Source organism: Primulina eburnea, chromosome 16 (genome assembly GCF_022965805.1).
Source record: "Primulina eburnea isolate SZY01 chromosome 16, ASM2296580v1, whole genome shotgun sequence".
NCBI classification, from domain to species: Eukaryota; Viridiplantae; Streptophyta; class Magnoliopsida; order Lamiales; family Gesneriaceae; genus Primulina; species Primulina eburnea.
In genome coordinates this window covers 21,734,790-21,752,140 of record NC_133116.1, presented here as the reverse complement: position 1 = coordinate 21,752,140, position 17,351 = coordinate 21,734,790, and the positions used below count along the sequence as shown (strand labels likewise).

The window sequence follows — 17,351 nt, the reverse complement described above, 5'->3', positions numbered from 1 at the left end:
GCATCTTATTGGACTCATGAGCATAACAATTTGAACCATTATCACCTATTTAGGTGAATTCGGCTCTACCATGAATATAAAAAAATAAAATTGTGTCTTAACTAATAACTATAACTTTTGATCTAATTATAGACGCTTCATCCGTTTGTGTGAAGAAATATGGTGAATCTCACGTGTTTTGCATATGCATTTGTGGGCGGTATTTTGGATTTTTTTACGATTAGGACCGATACTTTTAATTCAGATAGTAGGCAGCCTAAACTAAGAAAGTGAAGGGACTTGGCGGTAATTCAAAATAACTTAAGGATTTATTTTTTCCCTCTAATAAATAAATCTGTAATAATAATTAATATATAAAAGACTATAAATTATTTTCCAAAGACTTGGAGTGTAACTTCTGGTTATTCTTCTCCCAAAAAGTCTATATTCAATCTTCTTATCCATTGATAATTACTGTCAGATCAAGAAGCAAGATCCCAGTTTAGGTTTAATAATCATCAAAGTGTCAATTTTATATATATTAATCCCACGTCGATCTTTCTAATTGAAAATTTATGAATATTTGCAGTTCAATGGTAGAAATCACCGGACATCCGCTCTACAGCTGCAGAAAGTGCCGGAACCCTCTTGCTCTGGCCGACGATCTCCTTTCCAAAAGTTTCATCGTGAGTTTAAAAGATTTTGCAAGAAAATTTTTGTTCAGGGTTTACTTGTACTATATATTTTTTGCTTTTGTATAAAATATAAATATTTAAATCATTTATGTTTTTTATTTGTTTTATTGTTTTAGTCAATAATTTTGAATTTTTTACGAAAAAATTTAATTTTTTGGATAAAAATCTATTTTGTATTTTGTCGGTGATGATGGTGGGACATGTTAGTTTTGGAATAAGAAATTGGTTCAAGTTTATAAAATCTCTAGCAATTCATTTTTTAGAAAGAGTTTTGGTGCAATAATTTATCTTTTTTACAATTTTAATATTTTTTCTTGAAACACTGAAATAATATGGAACTTGTTACAATTGTTCGATGTCATGTTATGTCAAACGAAAAAGACTAAAATTTACAAAGAAAAGCTATTCTAAAAGCTTAAACTTGAAAATTTAGCCAATTTCGAAGATCAAATTTGCAGTTTTTCCGACGCTGCAAATTTCTTTTGTGTTGTTTTAAAGGCAAGCAGTGGGCAAGCTTATCTTTTCGATCACGCGATGAATATATTGATCGGACCGAAGGAGGAGAGGAAACTTATTACTGGTTATTTCACAGTTGCTAAAATATTCTGTGGTAAATGCAACGAGGAGATGGGTTGGACTTATATCCGAGCTTTCGATGCGAGCCAACGATTTAAAGAAGGGAAATATATTTTGGAGAAAGCAAAACTCATGAAAGAGTACTGATCATGAAACGCTCTGAGTCGTGTTATTTACACTTTATTTTATGTTTATGCACGTCCTAAATAAAATAACAAGATGTCTTAACATAATAAAGCAGGATAACGAGATGCGATCGATGCTTGTTGTAAGATTTATTTGTGTGTATGAATAAATCCCTGTATGACTTGCTAAAATGTCACTTGGGTATGTTTTAAATGTTGTGATGTGGTTGCATTATTGTATGTGGATGGCCTTTTTCGACTAGCCTCGACAGATTTCAAATGTATGCTGAAGTTTTTTTATTGTTCCGAAAGATAAAACCATAAACTTTAAATACAATCTTTACATGTTTAGAGTATTTCACGTTGATAAAGATAGATTTCAAGTCCATCTCATAATGATATAATTTGAAATCTATTTTATTTTATATTAATAACTTGTAAATAAATAAGATGTCTCCCATCCTATCTTATCACGTGAGAGACTATTACTAGTCTTCGCCCAATGCAATGGCGTAACAAATTTTCGGGCTGATTGCATAAGCTCCTTTAGAAAAGTGTGAAATGCATATTATAATTTGAAAATATTATAATTTAATATAGTAAGTTGATATGTTTTAGATTGTAGTTTTATAACTTTTTAATGTTTGGTTTTCATATATTAAGATTTTTTGTTTTTTTTCCTCAAAACAACTAAATCTATCAAATATTATCTATTTGAAATTGTTTGTATCTCACATGGTTCATACAACAATAATAGAACTTATATTATACATATTGAAATCTATTAAATTAAAAATAAAAGACAACAACAAGTATTTTTCCTTTCGTTTCCAAATATTGAGTGTCATTTTGCTTTATTTTTCACATTTTTTTTGTTTAAATTTCTTTCGATCTGTGTAATATATTTTTATTCTCGTTATCGGAGCTACGTAGAAGAGTATCAATATCAAATAAACAATATTCGATAGGGTTATATAATATATATATATATATATATATATATATATATATATATATATATATATATATATATTAAGTTAGTAGGTTAAAACAAAATATTGAGAAGTTGTATTATTAAAACCTAAAACATGTTAATTTACGACATGAAAATTGCAATTTTGTTCATAAAATTTCTTAAAAATTATTAATAAACTAAAATCTTCTATGTTTACTTAAAAATAAATATTTAACCTTAATATTGAAATTTAACTAATTAAATAACCAAAATAAAAATTGGGCCAACTATAATTAATTATGTAGTTTTCCCAAAGTTATATTCTTGTAATTAAAGGAATTTAATGTTGTAAAAACTTTATGATATATATCGTAAAACATGCATGTAAATAGATGATATTCCGTTGATATGGACATATGGTGATGAAAACTAAATTTTTAATTAAATTAAATTATTTGAGATTTTTTTAGATAAATTAATACTCATTTATAGGAATAAATAATCCTTTATGGATGTGTATCGTAAAATAAATATGAATTGTGTTTTGTGAATGACCCAAATAAAATATATGTCTAATAAAATACGACCTGCGAGATCGTCTCACACAAATTTTTATCTTTTATTTTTTATGATATAGATTGACATTGACACTAACTACGATTAAAAAATTTATACGATGTATGATGAAAAAAATATGAATAAGAAAACTTTTCATTTTTTTTTTTGAAAAAAATTATTTATTCACTCAATTCAATTTTCACACAAATTATTTTCAAAACAAATTTTAGTTAATATAATATAATATATTTAATTTAGATATAACAACGTCGAATCACAAGCTTGTTACTTTACAAAAAATTATAGTTAACGATATCATAACAACTCAAATTTTTAAAATTATACAACAACTATAAAACCAAGTTTCGATAGTTCTACCTAACAAATACAATTATTTCTCCCCAATCGTCTCTCTTCCAATAATTATTTTCATTACAATCAATGAAAATTGAAACAATAACCTTGATTACGATACCAATTGTAGGACCGAACATTTGCGGTTATTTTTAAAAAAATTATGTTAGTGATAACAATACAACTCAAAATTTTAAATCGTATATCGACTCAAACATCATATTTCGATTGTTCTAATCAACAAAGATAATGATTAGACGTCAACAATCATTATAATAAATTCAAAATATTAACACAATTGATAAAAATAATATATCTGAATGTTGAAAAAGTAATAGTTGAATATTTGAATGTTGAAAATAAGAGTTGTAAAATTAGAAATTTGTGTGTGATGATGTAGGTAATGATGTATTTTATTTTTGAATTATTTGTAAAGAAATTCTATAAATAGGCTCACCATTTGTGAAGAAATTCACGATTGAGTAGAGAGAAAAATATTATAAAGTGCATTGTTTGGTAAATCTTGAGAGTTTGAGATTTTTACTTTTTTACCATAAATTTTATTTTTTCACAACACATTATCAACACGAAACTCTAAAAGTCCTTCATACTTTTTCAAGCTCCAAACAGAAGAAAAAGGTAACAAAAGTAATAATATTTATTTTATTGTTATTTATTTATTGGGTATATATTTAATATATAATATAATGTTATTATTAGAAATAATAAAAATAAATTTTTAAAATACTTGTTATAAATCCTGGGAGGATGTTAAGACGACATCTCACACTCCCGGTAAGAGATACGACAAGTATAAAAGCCTACAAGGTTTTCAAACAAAATAACTTATGACACATCATTATATAATATGATATGATATACATAATTGTTTAAACATGACTAATATTATATACACCATATTATTACCATAAAATTGTACAAATACATACCTTTATTTTTTGTACACCAATGGTCATAAACGGTAACAAAAAGGCTAGTTTTTGTCCTATAAATATGATCTCACAAACACATTCAATCACTACAACTTTCTCTTCTTCTCTAAAAATTATTCTTCATCAAATTTTTCGAAGAAAAAAGAAGATGGCTTTCTCAAGGTTATTTTTAATTATTTTGGTTATCATACTCACGAGTCTGGTATTTATTGGAGAATATCATCCTCATATGTTTTTTTTTATCTTTACGAATGCTTGTATTTGTTGTTTATCCATTACTTTGTATTGCAATATTCATTAACTAATAAAATGCATCGTAATTTTTTTTAGTACCAACATGTCAAATTTGACAAAGCTCGAATTGTTGCGCTCGACATCAAGAGAAAAAATTATATGCTATGGACTCTCGATGTAGAAATGCATCTTGAGTTATTGGGTTTAAGCGAACCATTAAAGAAAATGGTATATCTTCATCACAAGAAAAAGCAAAAGCTATAATATTTTTGCGTCGACATCTCGATGAAGGTTTAAAATGTGAATATCTCATCGAAAAAGATCTCTTGGCTCTGTGGAAAGGATTAAAAGAAAGATTTGAACATATAAGAGAAGTTATACTTCCGACCGCCTGTGATGAATGGAATATGTTAAGATTCCAATATTTTAAGAAATTCAGTGATTATAATTCAGCGATGTATCGAATAATCTCGCAGCTAAAATTTTGTGGACATGAGGTTACAGAATCGGAAATGGTTGAAAAAACATTTTCTGTGTTTCACGTATCAAATATAACTTTACAGTAACAATATAGAGTGCGTGGATTTGCGAGATATTCTGAACTCATCGCCTGTCTTATTGTGGCGGAAAAGAACAACGAGCTGCTAATGAGAAATCATTAGTCCCAACCCACTGCATCAACAGCATTTCCAGAAGTAAATGCTGTAAGTAAAAATGAATTTAAACATGGAAACCAAAATCAAATTCAAATACAAGGTTTTGGTCGAGGTCGTGGTCGTGGACATGGACGTGGAATTGGTCGTGGTCGAGGCCGTGGTTTTGAGAACAATAGAGATAGTTATTTTTATAACTCATCTCAAAAGGGCGTCACGAACCACCCACAGAAAAGGCATCATGAGAACATGAGTGTTAATAAAAATCACTCGAAAAGATTTGAAAGTTCTTGTTTCAGATGCGGCACTCCAGGACATTGGTCTTGTATTTGTCGAGCCCCCGGGCACCTTTGCAAGCTCTATAAAGAATCTATAAAGAGGAAAGAAAAAGAGACCAACTTCACTGAACGCAGTGACCGTTTGAGTGATTCAACTCATTTTAATGCTGCTGATTTTCTGAATTATTTCTCGGGAAATGATCAATATGTTGGTGGGATAGAAATGAAAAATATTGATGCTGCAGATTTTCTCAATGATTTCTCTGAAAAAATGAACAATATAGTGATAGAATATAAATGTACAATAATTTATTTTTCAAGTATTCATATAATAATGTCTTATTGTATAATTATGATATGTGTTATCTTTAAATATGTATTGCCAATAATTTTATTTCATTGCATATATTTTTTGAAGTTCAAATATAGAAAATGCTATGAGCAAAGCCGGAGTTTTCATACTCGATAGTGGTACAACGCACACTATCCTCCGAGATAAAAGATATTTCTTGGAACTAAAACCAACAAAAACAACGGTGAATACAATATCAGGTCTTGTGTACTTGATTAAAGGATGGTGTAAAGCACAATTTTTGTTATCCTAATGGTACAAATTTTTTGATCAATGATGTTTTATATTCACCACAATCGAAAAGAAATCTATTGAGTTTTAATGATATACATTCCCATGAGTATGATACTCAAACAATGAATGAAATTAATGAGAAATATATGTGTCTTACCACATATAAATCAGGAAAGAAATATGTCGTTGAAAAACTACCAATGCTACCTACTGGATTGCATTATACATATATAAGTCCAATTGAATCAAACATGGTAGTTGATAATTCTTCAATACTGATCAATTGGCATGATCGATTAGGACATCCTGGTTCAACAATGATGCGAAGAATAATAGAAAATACACATGGTCATCCGTTGAAAGACCAGAAGATCTTTCAGAATAATAAGTTTCAATGTAAAACACGTTCTCTTGGAAAAATTATTATAAGACCATCACCAGCCAAAATCCAAACTGAATCACCAATGTTTCTTGAACGTATTCAGGGTGATATTTGTGGACCAATCCATCCACCATGTGGACCATTCAGATACTTTATGGTATTGATTGATGCCTCCAGCAGATGGTCACATGTATGTTTATTGTTAACTCGAAATGTTGCATTTGAAGATTACTTGCTCAAATAATAAAATTGAGGAATCAATTTTCCGATTATACAATCAAGAAAATTAGACTTGATAATGCTGGTGAATTTACTTCCCAGACTTTCAATGATTATTGTATGTCTATGGGAATTATTATTGAGCATCATGTTGCTCATGTACATACACAGAATGGATTGGGTGAATCATTGATTAAACGACTGCAAATGATTGCTAGACCAATGATTATGAAAACAAAGCTCCCTATTTCTGTATGGGGACATGCAATTTTACATGCTGCTGCATTAATTCGTATCAAACCAAGTGCATATCATAAATACTCCCCATTGCAGCTTGCATTTGGTAAAGAACCAGACATTTCTCATCTGAGAATTTTTGGATGTATGATGTATGTGCCTATTGCACCACCGCAACGAAAGAAAATGGGACCTCAAAGAAAGGTTGAATTTATACCAGTTATGATAGTCCATCAATCATTCGATATCTTGAACCTCAGACAAGCAACGTGTTAACAGCACGTTTTGCTGATTGTCATTTTAATGAGGAAATCTTCCCAATGTTAGGGGGAGAACAGAAACATAACGAAAAAAAATTACATGGTATACATCATCATTGTTACATCTGGATCCAAGAACAAAACAATGTGAAAAAGATGTACACCAAATTGTGCACTTGCAAAGAATAGCAAATCAAATACCATATGCATTTGCAGACACAAAAGGGGTAACTAAATCATATATACATGCTGCAAATGCCCCTGCTCGAATTGAAATTCCGAATAAACAAATTGAAGATACTCATGATGTCATTAAACTCCTGAAGCGTGGAATGCCAGTTGGTTCCAAGGATAAAAATCCTCGAAAAAGAAAATTCATAGAGAAACACGATGATCACAAAAGAGAAAATGATGTTCCAGAAGAAAATCATGATAATCACAAAATAGAGAATGATGTTCCTGAAGAAACACATGATGATGAAAATGTTCTGTCAGAAACACAAACTGACGAGAATCGTGAAATATCTATCAATTACATTAATAACTCAAAAAAATGGAACCGAAAAGATATAGAAGAAATTGATGATATATTTTCTTATAATGTGGCAATCAACATCATAAATGATAATGAAGATCATAAATCAAAATCTTTTGGTGAATGTAAAAATCGGCAGGATTGGATAAAATGGAAAGAAGCCATCCAGGTTGAATTGGATTCGCTAAATAAACGTAATGTTTTTGGACCTATATAGTCCTTACACCTGAAGGTGTAAAACTTGTTGGATACAAATGGGTTTTTATTCTAAAGCGAAATGAGAAAAATGAAATAGTAAGATATAAAGCTAGACTTGTTGCACAAGGTTTTTCTCAAAAGCCTGGAATTGATTATGAAGAAACGTATTCTCCCGTGATGGATGCAATTGCGTTTCGGTATTTGATTTGCTTGGCGGTATCTGAAAATTTAGAAATGCGTCTTATGGATGTTGTTACAGCTTACTTATATGGATCACTTGATACTAATATATATATATATATATATATATATATATATATATATATATATATATATATATTAAAATCCCTGAAGGATTTAAGATGCTTGAAGCACAAAGTTCATAACCCAGAGAATGTTATTCTGTGAAATTACAAAGATCATTATATGGGTTAAAGCAATCCGGTCGAATGTGGTATAATCGGCTAAGTGATCACTTGATGAAAAAGAGATATGTAAATAATTCAATATGCCTTTGTGTTTTCATTAAGAAAACAACATCCGGATGCGTAATTATTGCTGTATATGTTGATGATTTAAACATCATTGGAACGAATAAGGAAATTCAAGAAGTTGTGTCATACTTGAAGGAAGAATTTGAAATGAAGGATCTTGGAAAAACCAAGTATTGTGTGGGTTTACAAATTGAACAAAAAGAATGTGGAATGTTTATTCACCAGACAAATTATACAGAAAAGATCCTTAAATATTTTAATATGGATAAATCAAATCCTTTAAGTACTCCAATGGTTGTTAGATCATTAAACATAGAAAAGGATTCATTCCGTCCATGTGAAGATGATGAAGATATTCTTGGTCTAGAAGTATCATATCTAAGTGCTATCGGTGTCCTTATGTATCTTACAAATTGTACAAGGCCTGATATATCTTTCGCCGTAAATTTGTTGGCAAGATTTAGCACATATCTAACAAAGAGACACTGGAATGGAATTAAACATATATTCCGTTATCTATGAGGAACGACAGACTTGGGACTTTTGTATTCAAAAGATGCTAATCCAAGTATAATTGGTTATGCCAATGCTGGATACTTATCTGATCCACACAAGGCACGTTCTCAAACTGGATATGTATTTACTCGTGGAGGCACCGCAATTTCTTGGCGTTCACAGAAGCAAACGCTCGTAACAACTTCATCAAATCATGTCGAGATTATTGCACTACATGAAGCAAGTCGTGAAATGTGTGTGGTTAAAATCAATGACCAACATATTCAAATCTCATGTGAATTATCATTTGACGAGAAGCCTGTGATACTATATGAAGATAATGCTGCATGTGTTGCTCAAATGAAAGAAGGATACATAAAAAGCGACAGAACTAAACATATTCCTCCTAAGTTTTTCGCATTCACCAAGGAGCTTGAGAAGAATAAATGTATTGATGTTCGTCACATTCAATCAAGTGAAAACTCATCATATCTCTTCACAAAGGCACTTCCTACGACAATATTCAGAAAGCACATATATAATATTGGGATGCGCAATCTACGAAATTTGTGAAGAATTGTTCGTGTCAACATGAGGGGGAGTTTACGTGGCTGCACTCTTTTTCCTTTACTATGGTTTTTATCTCAATGGGTTTTTCCTAGTACGTTTTTTACGAGACAGTATAAAAACATATAATGAAGACAATCATTATGATCATCATCACAAGGGGGAGTGTTAAAAATAATATATTTGAATGTTGAAAAAGTAATAGTTGAATATTTGAATGTTGAAAATAAGAGTTGTAAAATTAGAAATTTTTGTGTGATGATGTAGGTAAGATGTATTTTATTTATGGATTATTTGTAAAGAAATTCTATAAATAGGCTTACCATTTGTGAAGAAATTCACAATTGAGTAGAGAGAAAAATATTATAAGATGTGTTGTTTGGTAAATCTTGAGAGTTTTAATATTTTTATTTTTTTACCATAAATTTTTACTTTTTAACAACAACAATAAATTTTTAGATCTTGTATAATTGTTGGTGAGATTATTACTCAAAAACAAAAAAAAAATGTTTGATAAATTATGTTGAGATACTAAAATATTAAAATAATATATATATATAAATATATATATATGTCGACTTGTTGATTTTCTAATCCATGAACTCTTAAAACATAAAATTCTGTTTTCCCACACCAATAAAAAATGTAAAAATAATAATAGTAATAATTTACTTTGGGAAGAAAAATATAATAATAAATAAACAAGAGTAATTATTGACACGTGGCATCGTCACCGGTGTTCTCATGTTTTGCCGCGAAATGAAGTACAGCGCGCGAAGCCCTTTTCATTCCCGGGCTTTTTCAACCTTACAAAATCTTCACATACTCAGACACGCAGTCTTTGATTCTGCAGCTAATCTTCCTCCGTCAACAATGGTGTCATTGAAGAAAAGAACCCAGGCTCCGAATCCAAATTCTTTGAAGCCCGAATCCAGGAAAAGACCCAAATCGAAGCAAGAAGAGCTGGAAGATTACGACGATGTGTGTTGTGAGAAATGTGGGTCGGATCAGTACCCGGCGGAGCTTTTGCTATGCGACAAATGCGACCGCGGATTTCACATCTTCTGTATCAGACCAATTCTTGTTGCGGTGCCTAAAGGACCCTGGTTTTGCCCTTACTGTGCTAATCACAACCAAGTTAGAGGTGACTTTCTCGCATGTTTGTTTTGTTTTTCTTGTGCATATTTCTGGGATCTTTGTGTTAGGAGGTTTGGTTTTGTGTTCGATGAGATAATAGTGTATATATTATTTATATATTTGGATTGCCATTTGTGGTTTTGTTCATTGTAAAGATTCTATATGATTTCCCATTAAAATCAAAGAAACGCGGTATAATTAAGAATTAGCCAAGATCGTTTCTTTTGGTATAGGATTTACCCTTTAAATCATGTTACTTGTCATAATCTATCGATAATATTTCTTTGTCTAACCTTGATTCTGTAACAAACAGTGTAGCTCTGTCTTGAACATCTTTAATCTGTGTAAAGTAATGATCAGTTCATAAAGTTGAGTAATTGTCAAGTTTTTTACTATAGTAATCCTTATCATGCAAGATTAATTTTGACGCATTTGGTTCTACGAATTACTGACGTGCAGTAGTACTTTATCATAAATTAGCGAGCTTTATTGTCCTTGGAATCACAACTCTAATACAGTCTAGAGCTTTTCATATTGCTTGGACGATGTTACAAGAAAATGGAGATTAATCTGATTTTTGGACATCCTTAGCGGCTGAAATGCTAGCTTTACAAAATCCTTGAACGATCTCTAGGTGATCTAATCTCATTGTGGGTTGTTCATTTGCATTTCTTATTCTTGCTTCTTGTACTGCCATTTGACAAGATCTGCCGAGTTAATATTTTTTGTTGACAATTTACAAGCAGGTTTCCCTCTTGTGCAAACCAAGATTCTTGATTTTTTCCGTGTTCAAAGATCCTCTCAACCAACTCAAAGTCTAAGTAAGAGCCATCTCGGTGAATTTACTAGTCCTGGTTCTTGCTCAAGCTTACGATAGCCGACATTCTTAATGATTTATTCTATTTGTAATTTGTTTCACTAGATTGTTATAAGAAACGAAGGAGAACGAGTGGCTTAGTGATGTCTAAGAAAAGTAGGAAGTTGTTGCCTTTCAATCCAAGTGAGGATCCTGTTAAGAGATTGGAACAAATGGCATCTCTAGCCACAGCTTTGACGGTAACTGGAACAGAGTTCTGTAGTGAACTGACTTATGTTCCCGGGATGGCACAAAGGTCAGCTAATCGTGCTGTACTCGAAAGAGATGGAATGCAGGTAATATTAATTCGAGGTTTCATCCTGTGTTTCTTTCAAGTAAACTTGTGTCAGCCGGTTTCATCCTGTATCACTGATTCTCTTTTATTGAAATATTTAAGGTGTTATCAAAAGAAGATGTAGAAACCTTGACTCTTTGCAAGAACATGATAGAACGAGGGGAATGGCCGCCCCTTATGGTTGTGTTTGATCCAAGAGAAGGGTAGGTACCCCCGTGTGAATTGTCATGGTCATATGTTCTATGATGGTGGCTTGATTTGTTTCGTTAAATTGTCACAGATTCACGGTAGAAGCAGATAGATACATCCGAGATTTGACGATAATTACAGAATACGTAGGAGATGTTGACTACCTAAAAAATCGGCAACATGATGGAGGAGATAGTATAATGACCCTTCTCACTGCTTCAAATCCTTCGAAAAGTCTCGTCATCTGCCCCGACAAGCGCAGTAATATTGCTCGTTTTATCAATGGCATCAACAATCATACACCGTATGAATTAACACTTTTTATATATCTTTGACAAGCAGTCAGTATTGCACATGCTCGAAAAATGAATGTCATAGTAATATATTCTGATATCTTTTGATGCAGAGGTGGGAAGAAGAAGCAGAACGTTAAATGTTTGAGGTTCGATGTCCATGGCGAATGTCGAGTCCTGTTGATTGCTAGCAGAGACATCAAGAAAGGGGAAAGACTATATTACGACTACAACGGATCCGAAAATGAATACCCGACTGAGCACTTCGTCTGACGTCTTGTAGGAACTTACCAAGAAACCTGAGTAGCAAATCTTGATCCTCTCATTTAGCAGTGGATTCACTAGTAATAATTCACAAGCGCTGATGGGCATATTTCGTGGGGGTGATATTTCTGCATTTTTTAAATTGAAATATATTTTGAAAATTATACAAAAAAGCTGTACAAGGTATCAATTTCAAGCTGTACTAGGAGCAATCATGTCTTCCGAAGAAGGCTTCAGCTTGTACGAATGAGGCCTACCTCTTCATAATTAATCAAACCCACAACTTTGAGCCCCTTTTTAGCTTGATGTTGTATTTAATTCCAGCTCTTTTAAACGCATTTACATACATACGGCAATGGTGTAAATGAATTAATCAGGATTGCCACAGGCATTATTTCTATAGAACCTCAAAAACCGCAACCATGCTACAAGCATGTATAAATCATGAAAACTCTAACCAATCATGTACAAAGCTACCTGTTTTCAAATGTGACACCTAAATAATTCTTTTCAAATAAATTTACTTGATCTTCAACCGTTAGTGTATCATCCCTGTGGTACAAAGGAGCCTCAATTTTCCAGGAATGACCCGAACGGATACTTGATTGACTGCCCCCGAGACGCCGAAAGCACAAATCAGCTTTCTTGCTCGAAACGGCACACAAAAAGGTAAATGAGAAGTGTCCCTTTCTACAAGCCAGGTAAGTAACCTTCACTGTTGTCAAAATGGTAGACAGAATGGTGAAATTCAATCGTCAATCCCAGCTCATAAATTATTAGTAACCACGTTCCCGTTTTCATATTTGGCTACTGACAACTGCAATTGACCCTACATCCTTGAATGTTCATGCATCATTTGGAGGGACCCAATGGCCAAATAATGCCAAAAATAGCTTTAAATGCCAGCCTAGCTTGCAATTAATTTGCTTCACAAACCAGAGCTGGATCATTGGCAAAAGCTACCATTCATTAAGTGATTATATCCAACTTTTTAGCAGTTCTCGTCTCCTTATCTTAAAGGGTTGCTGGTAACCCATAATTGTGAAATGATCGGATCCGTCCATCCCAGCCAGCAGTAACTATGACAAGTCCGTATGCATGAGAACTCGATAGATTCTGCCAAGAATTCTTGAAAAGTTTGTACTGTGATTTGCTCATTGATGATTCGGCCTCATGATCAGAAGCAGGAAGTTTTTCTTCCGGCCAAGTTGCTGATCCCTTTGAGCTGGAGTCTACGAAAAATTCTTGGCTCAACAAGAAACGGGTGGATGGCGAGAAAGGCAAATAATTAATTGAACTACCAGGGAGTTTTCTTGATTGCAACCTGTCCATTGTGTTCCCGGTTTTCGAGCCAGGCCATGGTATGGCGACAGAAGCATCGGCAGAGAAACACTCCAATGATCTTATGGCTTTAGGGTGAAAAAAGGAATTCTCCTCCTGACCAATGTAGTTCCAAACATAAACACTTGAATCCTCTGAGGCCGAGACAATATGTTTTCCATCTGAAGTAAATGATGCAGATAAATGGATTCCACAAGTTCGAAAGCCTGGCAGGAAGCGAGAGTTGTAGAATTTTTTAATATTACAAGACATAAGAAATCAAATAAGAGTTAATATTTTCTTAGAATCCATGCTTCTAGATCGCGATGCGAGGGAACCTAATAAAAGGAACATAAGCATCATGTACCTTTGTACTTAGCAATTACATTGATTCCATCTATAATTCTGACTTGTGAATCAGCACAAGTAACCAATAATTTGCTAGGATCTTGCGGTAAAAACTGCGGCCACAAGAGATAAAATCGGAAAGAAATTTAACATTTCGAGCTAACATTACAGACCAAGGAAATATCAAAAAGCAACTGAAAGAGACCTGAAAGCCCGTTATCCTTTTACAAGGTGAAGACTTCTTTTTATTTGTTAAGCATATTTGAGTTTCCAACTGCAAGTGATTATCTGACACAGTAACATGAAAGCCATCAAATATCGGTTAGTATCATTCATAAGTAATTATCAATATTGTGACCATACGTTGATTAAGAGCAAAATCAATTTCTAGCACTAAAATGGTTTATCAGGTTAAGGAACAGGTATTATATAATCCAAACAAGCAGCTAAAAAAATAGAATTCTCCAAGATTCTAATGAAAGTTACCTGATATCTCGAAAAACTGACAGGTTCCAGTTATAGAGCCAAAAACACCACCCTATTGAACAAGAAAAGAAATAACAAATTCAGCATACCTCACTAATTTTGAAGATATAGTCATCTAACATGTAGAGCTCCAGCATTTACGGACCTGCCCATCAGGTCGATGCGAGACAGCAGTAATGATATCCTTTGATTCAGTCCATCCGACAACTTGACAACCATCAATTGCCCAAATTCGAACTTTCCCATCTATTGAACCACTGATGAAGTAATCATCATTCACAGGGTTGAATTGAATGCAGGTTACTGCAGAGATAAATTGTTCATGAACCAAAAAATGTAAGGTAACAATATATATACTTCATTTATTACATCATTCTCCAAATTAGAGATGATTTTCTAGCTTTAGAATACCGTAATCACTATGCAAGAAAACCTTGAGGCAATTATTTACTCCAAGCTGCCACAGCCGAACTGTTTTATCAACGGACGATGAGAGAAGACGCTGCGCAAGAAACAAGCAAACACAGAGTAATTAATCAAATTTCAAATGTATTCAATAAATTTGCATAATCGAAACATACATTATTCTTCGACCAAGAGAGATCCAAGATTTCCCCACAGTGTCCTTGAAACACATGCAAAGGCACCTCTTGTAATTGGAAAATCTTTGGAGGGAAAACAATACATGCCGAATCGGGTGTTCTATGCAGAGTATTGGATTTGTTAATTTTATCTTTTTCCACCATGAGCGGACTCAATTCAGAAAGTTCATTCACCGAGAAGTACACGCATGATGGATCCACATCTGGAATGTCCCTTTCATTTAATCTTTCATCGTCCACTACTCGCCAGACTTTCACAAGTTTATCTTCACCGGCGCTAGCCAAATATTGTCCATCAAGACTAAATTTCATCGTCAATATGGTCCCTTCATGAGCCTGGATATCTTGTCTCGTGAAAAGGGCCGAGAGCTCCTTCAACCTTCTTCGACTATGGCGAACCTCGACTCTCCGAAACCTCGAGCCTTGACCTTGACTGAAACTATTCAATTCTACATCATCTTCTTTCACATTTCCATTCATCAAACAAGTAACGGACCGCAATTTACACAACCACTTATTCCTCAATTTATTCACCGTTCTTGGTGTATTGCCATGAACGTCAATTTCTCTTTGCACAAGTTGATGAACCTGGGGAGATGATTGCGAAACTTTTTCAACCTCCCTACTTCTAAATTTACCTAAATTCGCTCCCTGGGTCAATTCTAAATCATCAGTATTCCAACTTGATATAGAAGACTGGCTTGAAGAAAGCTCATCTATGATACCCGAGGTTCTTAGAACAGCTCCACTATTACCCAAAATTCTATCCATATCACCCTTGAAAACGCCACCTTCTGGCCTGTCATATTCATCAAGAAAATTATCTTCTTCTAAATCATTAGAATACAGTCCCATCCATCTAATGAATTTCATTCGGCGATCGCTAACACTTTGGGGAGTATTGATCCAAACATCATATTCCCAGTTATTAATATCAGAAGCAAAATCGGGTTCTGATGCAATGTGCTCCAGGGCATCGAAAAATCGAGATTCTTCGGTGTCATCACTGAAGCTATCCATGATTCCTCGAGTTCAACCCATGAAAAACTTGAAATCCCTCTTCACGAAACTGACTTCCAGGAAACAGGCAATGTGCTTACTGCTTTCTTGTGTAAAAACCTTTGTTTACAAAGAGAAACAATTAAAGTTAAGAAAATAACACAGAATAAACAAATATGAGCACCAAGACCAAGGTTTCAGTAAAATAATAAACAAACAGATAAATAATAAGAGCCAGCCCAAAACATTAAACTAATATTATTAACTAACAATAGCAACAAAAAGAACAATAGATCCAACATGGATCCCAATTCCCACCCATCGAATTTGGCATGTTACAAGATTAATTCCCCACCGTTAAAAGGGAAACATTTTCCAATCTATTTCATTAATTTATGGTTTCATTAATTTATGGCTGCATAAGATAAACCCATCTTCCCCCAGAAAAACCCAGAAAAATTCCGCATATAAAACGGAAACCACAAATAGATTAACATATTTACCCACTCCAACCACAAAATTGACGGGAAAATCTCTAGCAACAGATAAGTTAACAAAAGTATGCAAGTGGTATTCATCAAAATTCGTAGTCAGGCACCTGATATCAAATGGGAAAATCAAACAACTTTAGAGATGAGGGCTGCCTCCGCACGGGTTTGATTCTGTTTTTATGAGATTGAATAGAAGCAGAAAGATCTAGAGGTTGGCAGTGGACACTCTCTAGAAAAAGGATCATCGCAGAGAGATGACCATTAAAAATACGTGTGAGGAGGAGAGAGAGATGAGATTGTAATTACTGAAAAGAACAGGGTTTGAATTGTAAAAACACAAATTGGAATACAAAAGGCAGAAATTCCTTGATATTCGCGAATGGGTGGCCGGAGGAACGAGATTTGGAGCTCTGTTTGTGTGTGTGTGTTCTGTGGGTGTACTAAAGAATACAAAATAATTATAAACCCAATTTTTTTGGTCAAGATTAGGATGAGATCCGTATTCGGAACTCAATTACAACAAATTTAACTCCTCGACTTTATCCTAGCTAAAAAAAAATATTGTGCTTAGATTGTCAAATTTAAGACAAAAACTTGTGCGAGACGGTCTCACGAGTCGTATTTATGATACAGATCTCTTATTTGGGTCACTCATGCAAAAATGTTACTTTTATGCTAAGAGTATTATTTTTTATGTGAATATGGGTAGGGTTGACTCGTCTCACAAATTATGATCCG

At 33.2% G+C, this 17,351-nt stretch overlaps 2 protein-coding genes and 1 long non-coding RNA gene across 4 annotated transcripts; 2 read left to right on the top strand and 1 right to left on the bottom strand.

Annotated features, from left to right (window-relative positions):
• Positions 1-358: 358 nt before the first annotated feature.
• On the top strand, positions 359-1,637 carry LOC140816616 (uncharacterized). The gene is made up of 3 exons (XR_012114605.1): positions 359-485; positions 569-665; positions 1,267-1,637. It is a non-coding gene; the product is annotated as an uncharacterized lncRNA (long non-coding RNA).
• An 8,505-nt stretch (positions 1,638-10,142) lies between these two features.
• LOC140815935 (histone-lysine N-methyltransferase ATXR6) lies at positions 10,143-12,574 on the top strand. Its single transcript, XM_073174979.1, has 6 exons — positions 10,143-10,477; positions 11,217-11,291; positions 11,393-11,622; positions 11,724-11,824; positions 11,902-12,114; positions 12,217-12,574. Exons 1-6 carry the CDS (start codon positions 10,207-10,209, stop codon positions 12,374-12,376), a joined length of 1,050 nt encoding a protein of 349 aa, XP_073031080.1. The 5' UTR covers positions 10,143-10,206; the 3' UTR covers positions 12,377-12,574.
• Positions 12,575-12,717: 143 nt separating this feature from the next.
• Positions 12,718-16,977, bottom strand: LOC140815934 (uncharacterized). Of its 2 annotated transcripts, XM_073174978.1 has the most exons (9): positions 16,721-16,977; positions 15,103-16,242; positions 14,933-15,023; positions 14,667-14,824; positions 14,522-14,573; positions 14,241-14,323; positions 14,055-14,148; positions 13,692-13,914; positions 12,718-13,599 (listed from the first exon to the last, which is right to left on the bottom strand). In XM_073174978.1, the coding sequence occupies exons 2-9, from the start codon at positions 16,141-16,143 to the stop codon at positions 13,545-13,547; spliced, it is 1,797 nt and encodes a 598-aa protein (XP_073031079.1). In that variant the 5' UTR covers positions 16,144-16,242; positions 16,721-16,977; the 3' UTR covers positions 12,718-13,544. The 2 variants fall into 2 exon arrangements, with proteins under 2 accessions (XP_073031079.1, XP_073031078.1); XM_073174977.1 differs by having other exon boundaries at positions 12,718-13,914; positions 16,721-16,966.
• Positions 16,978-17,351: the final 374 nt, after the last annotated feature.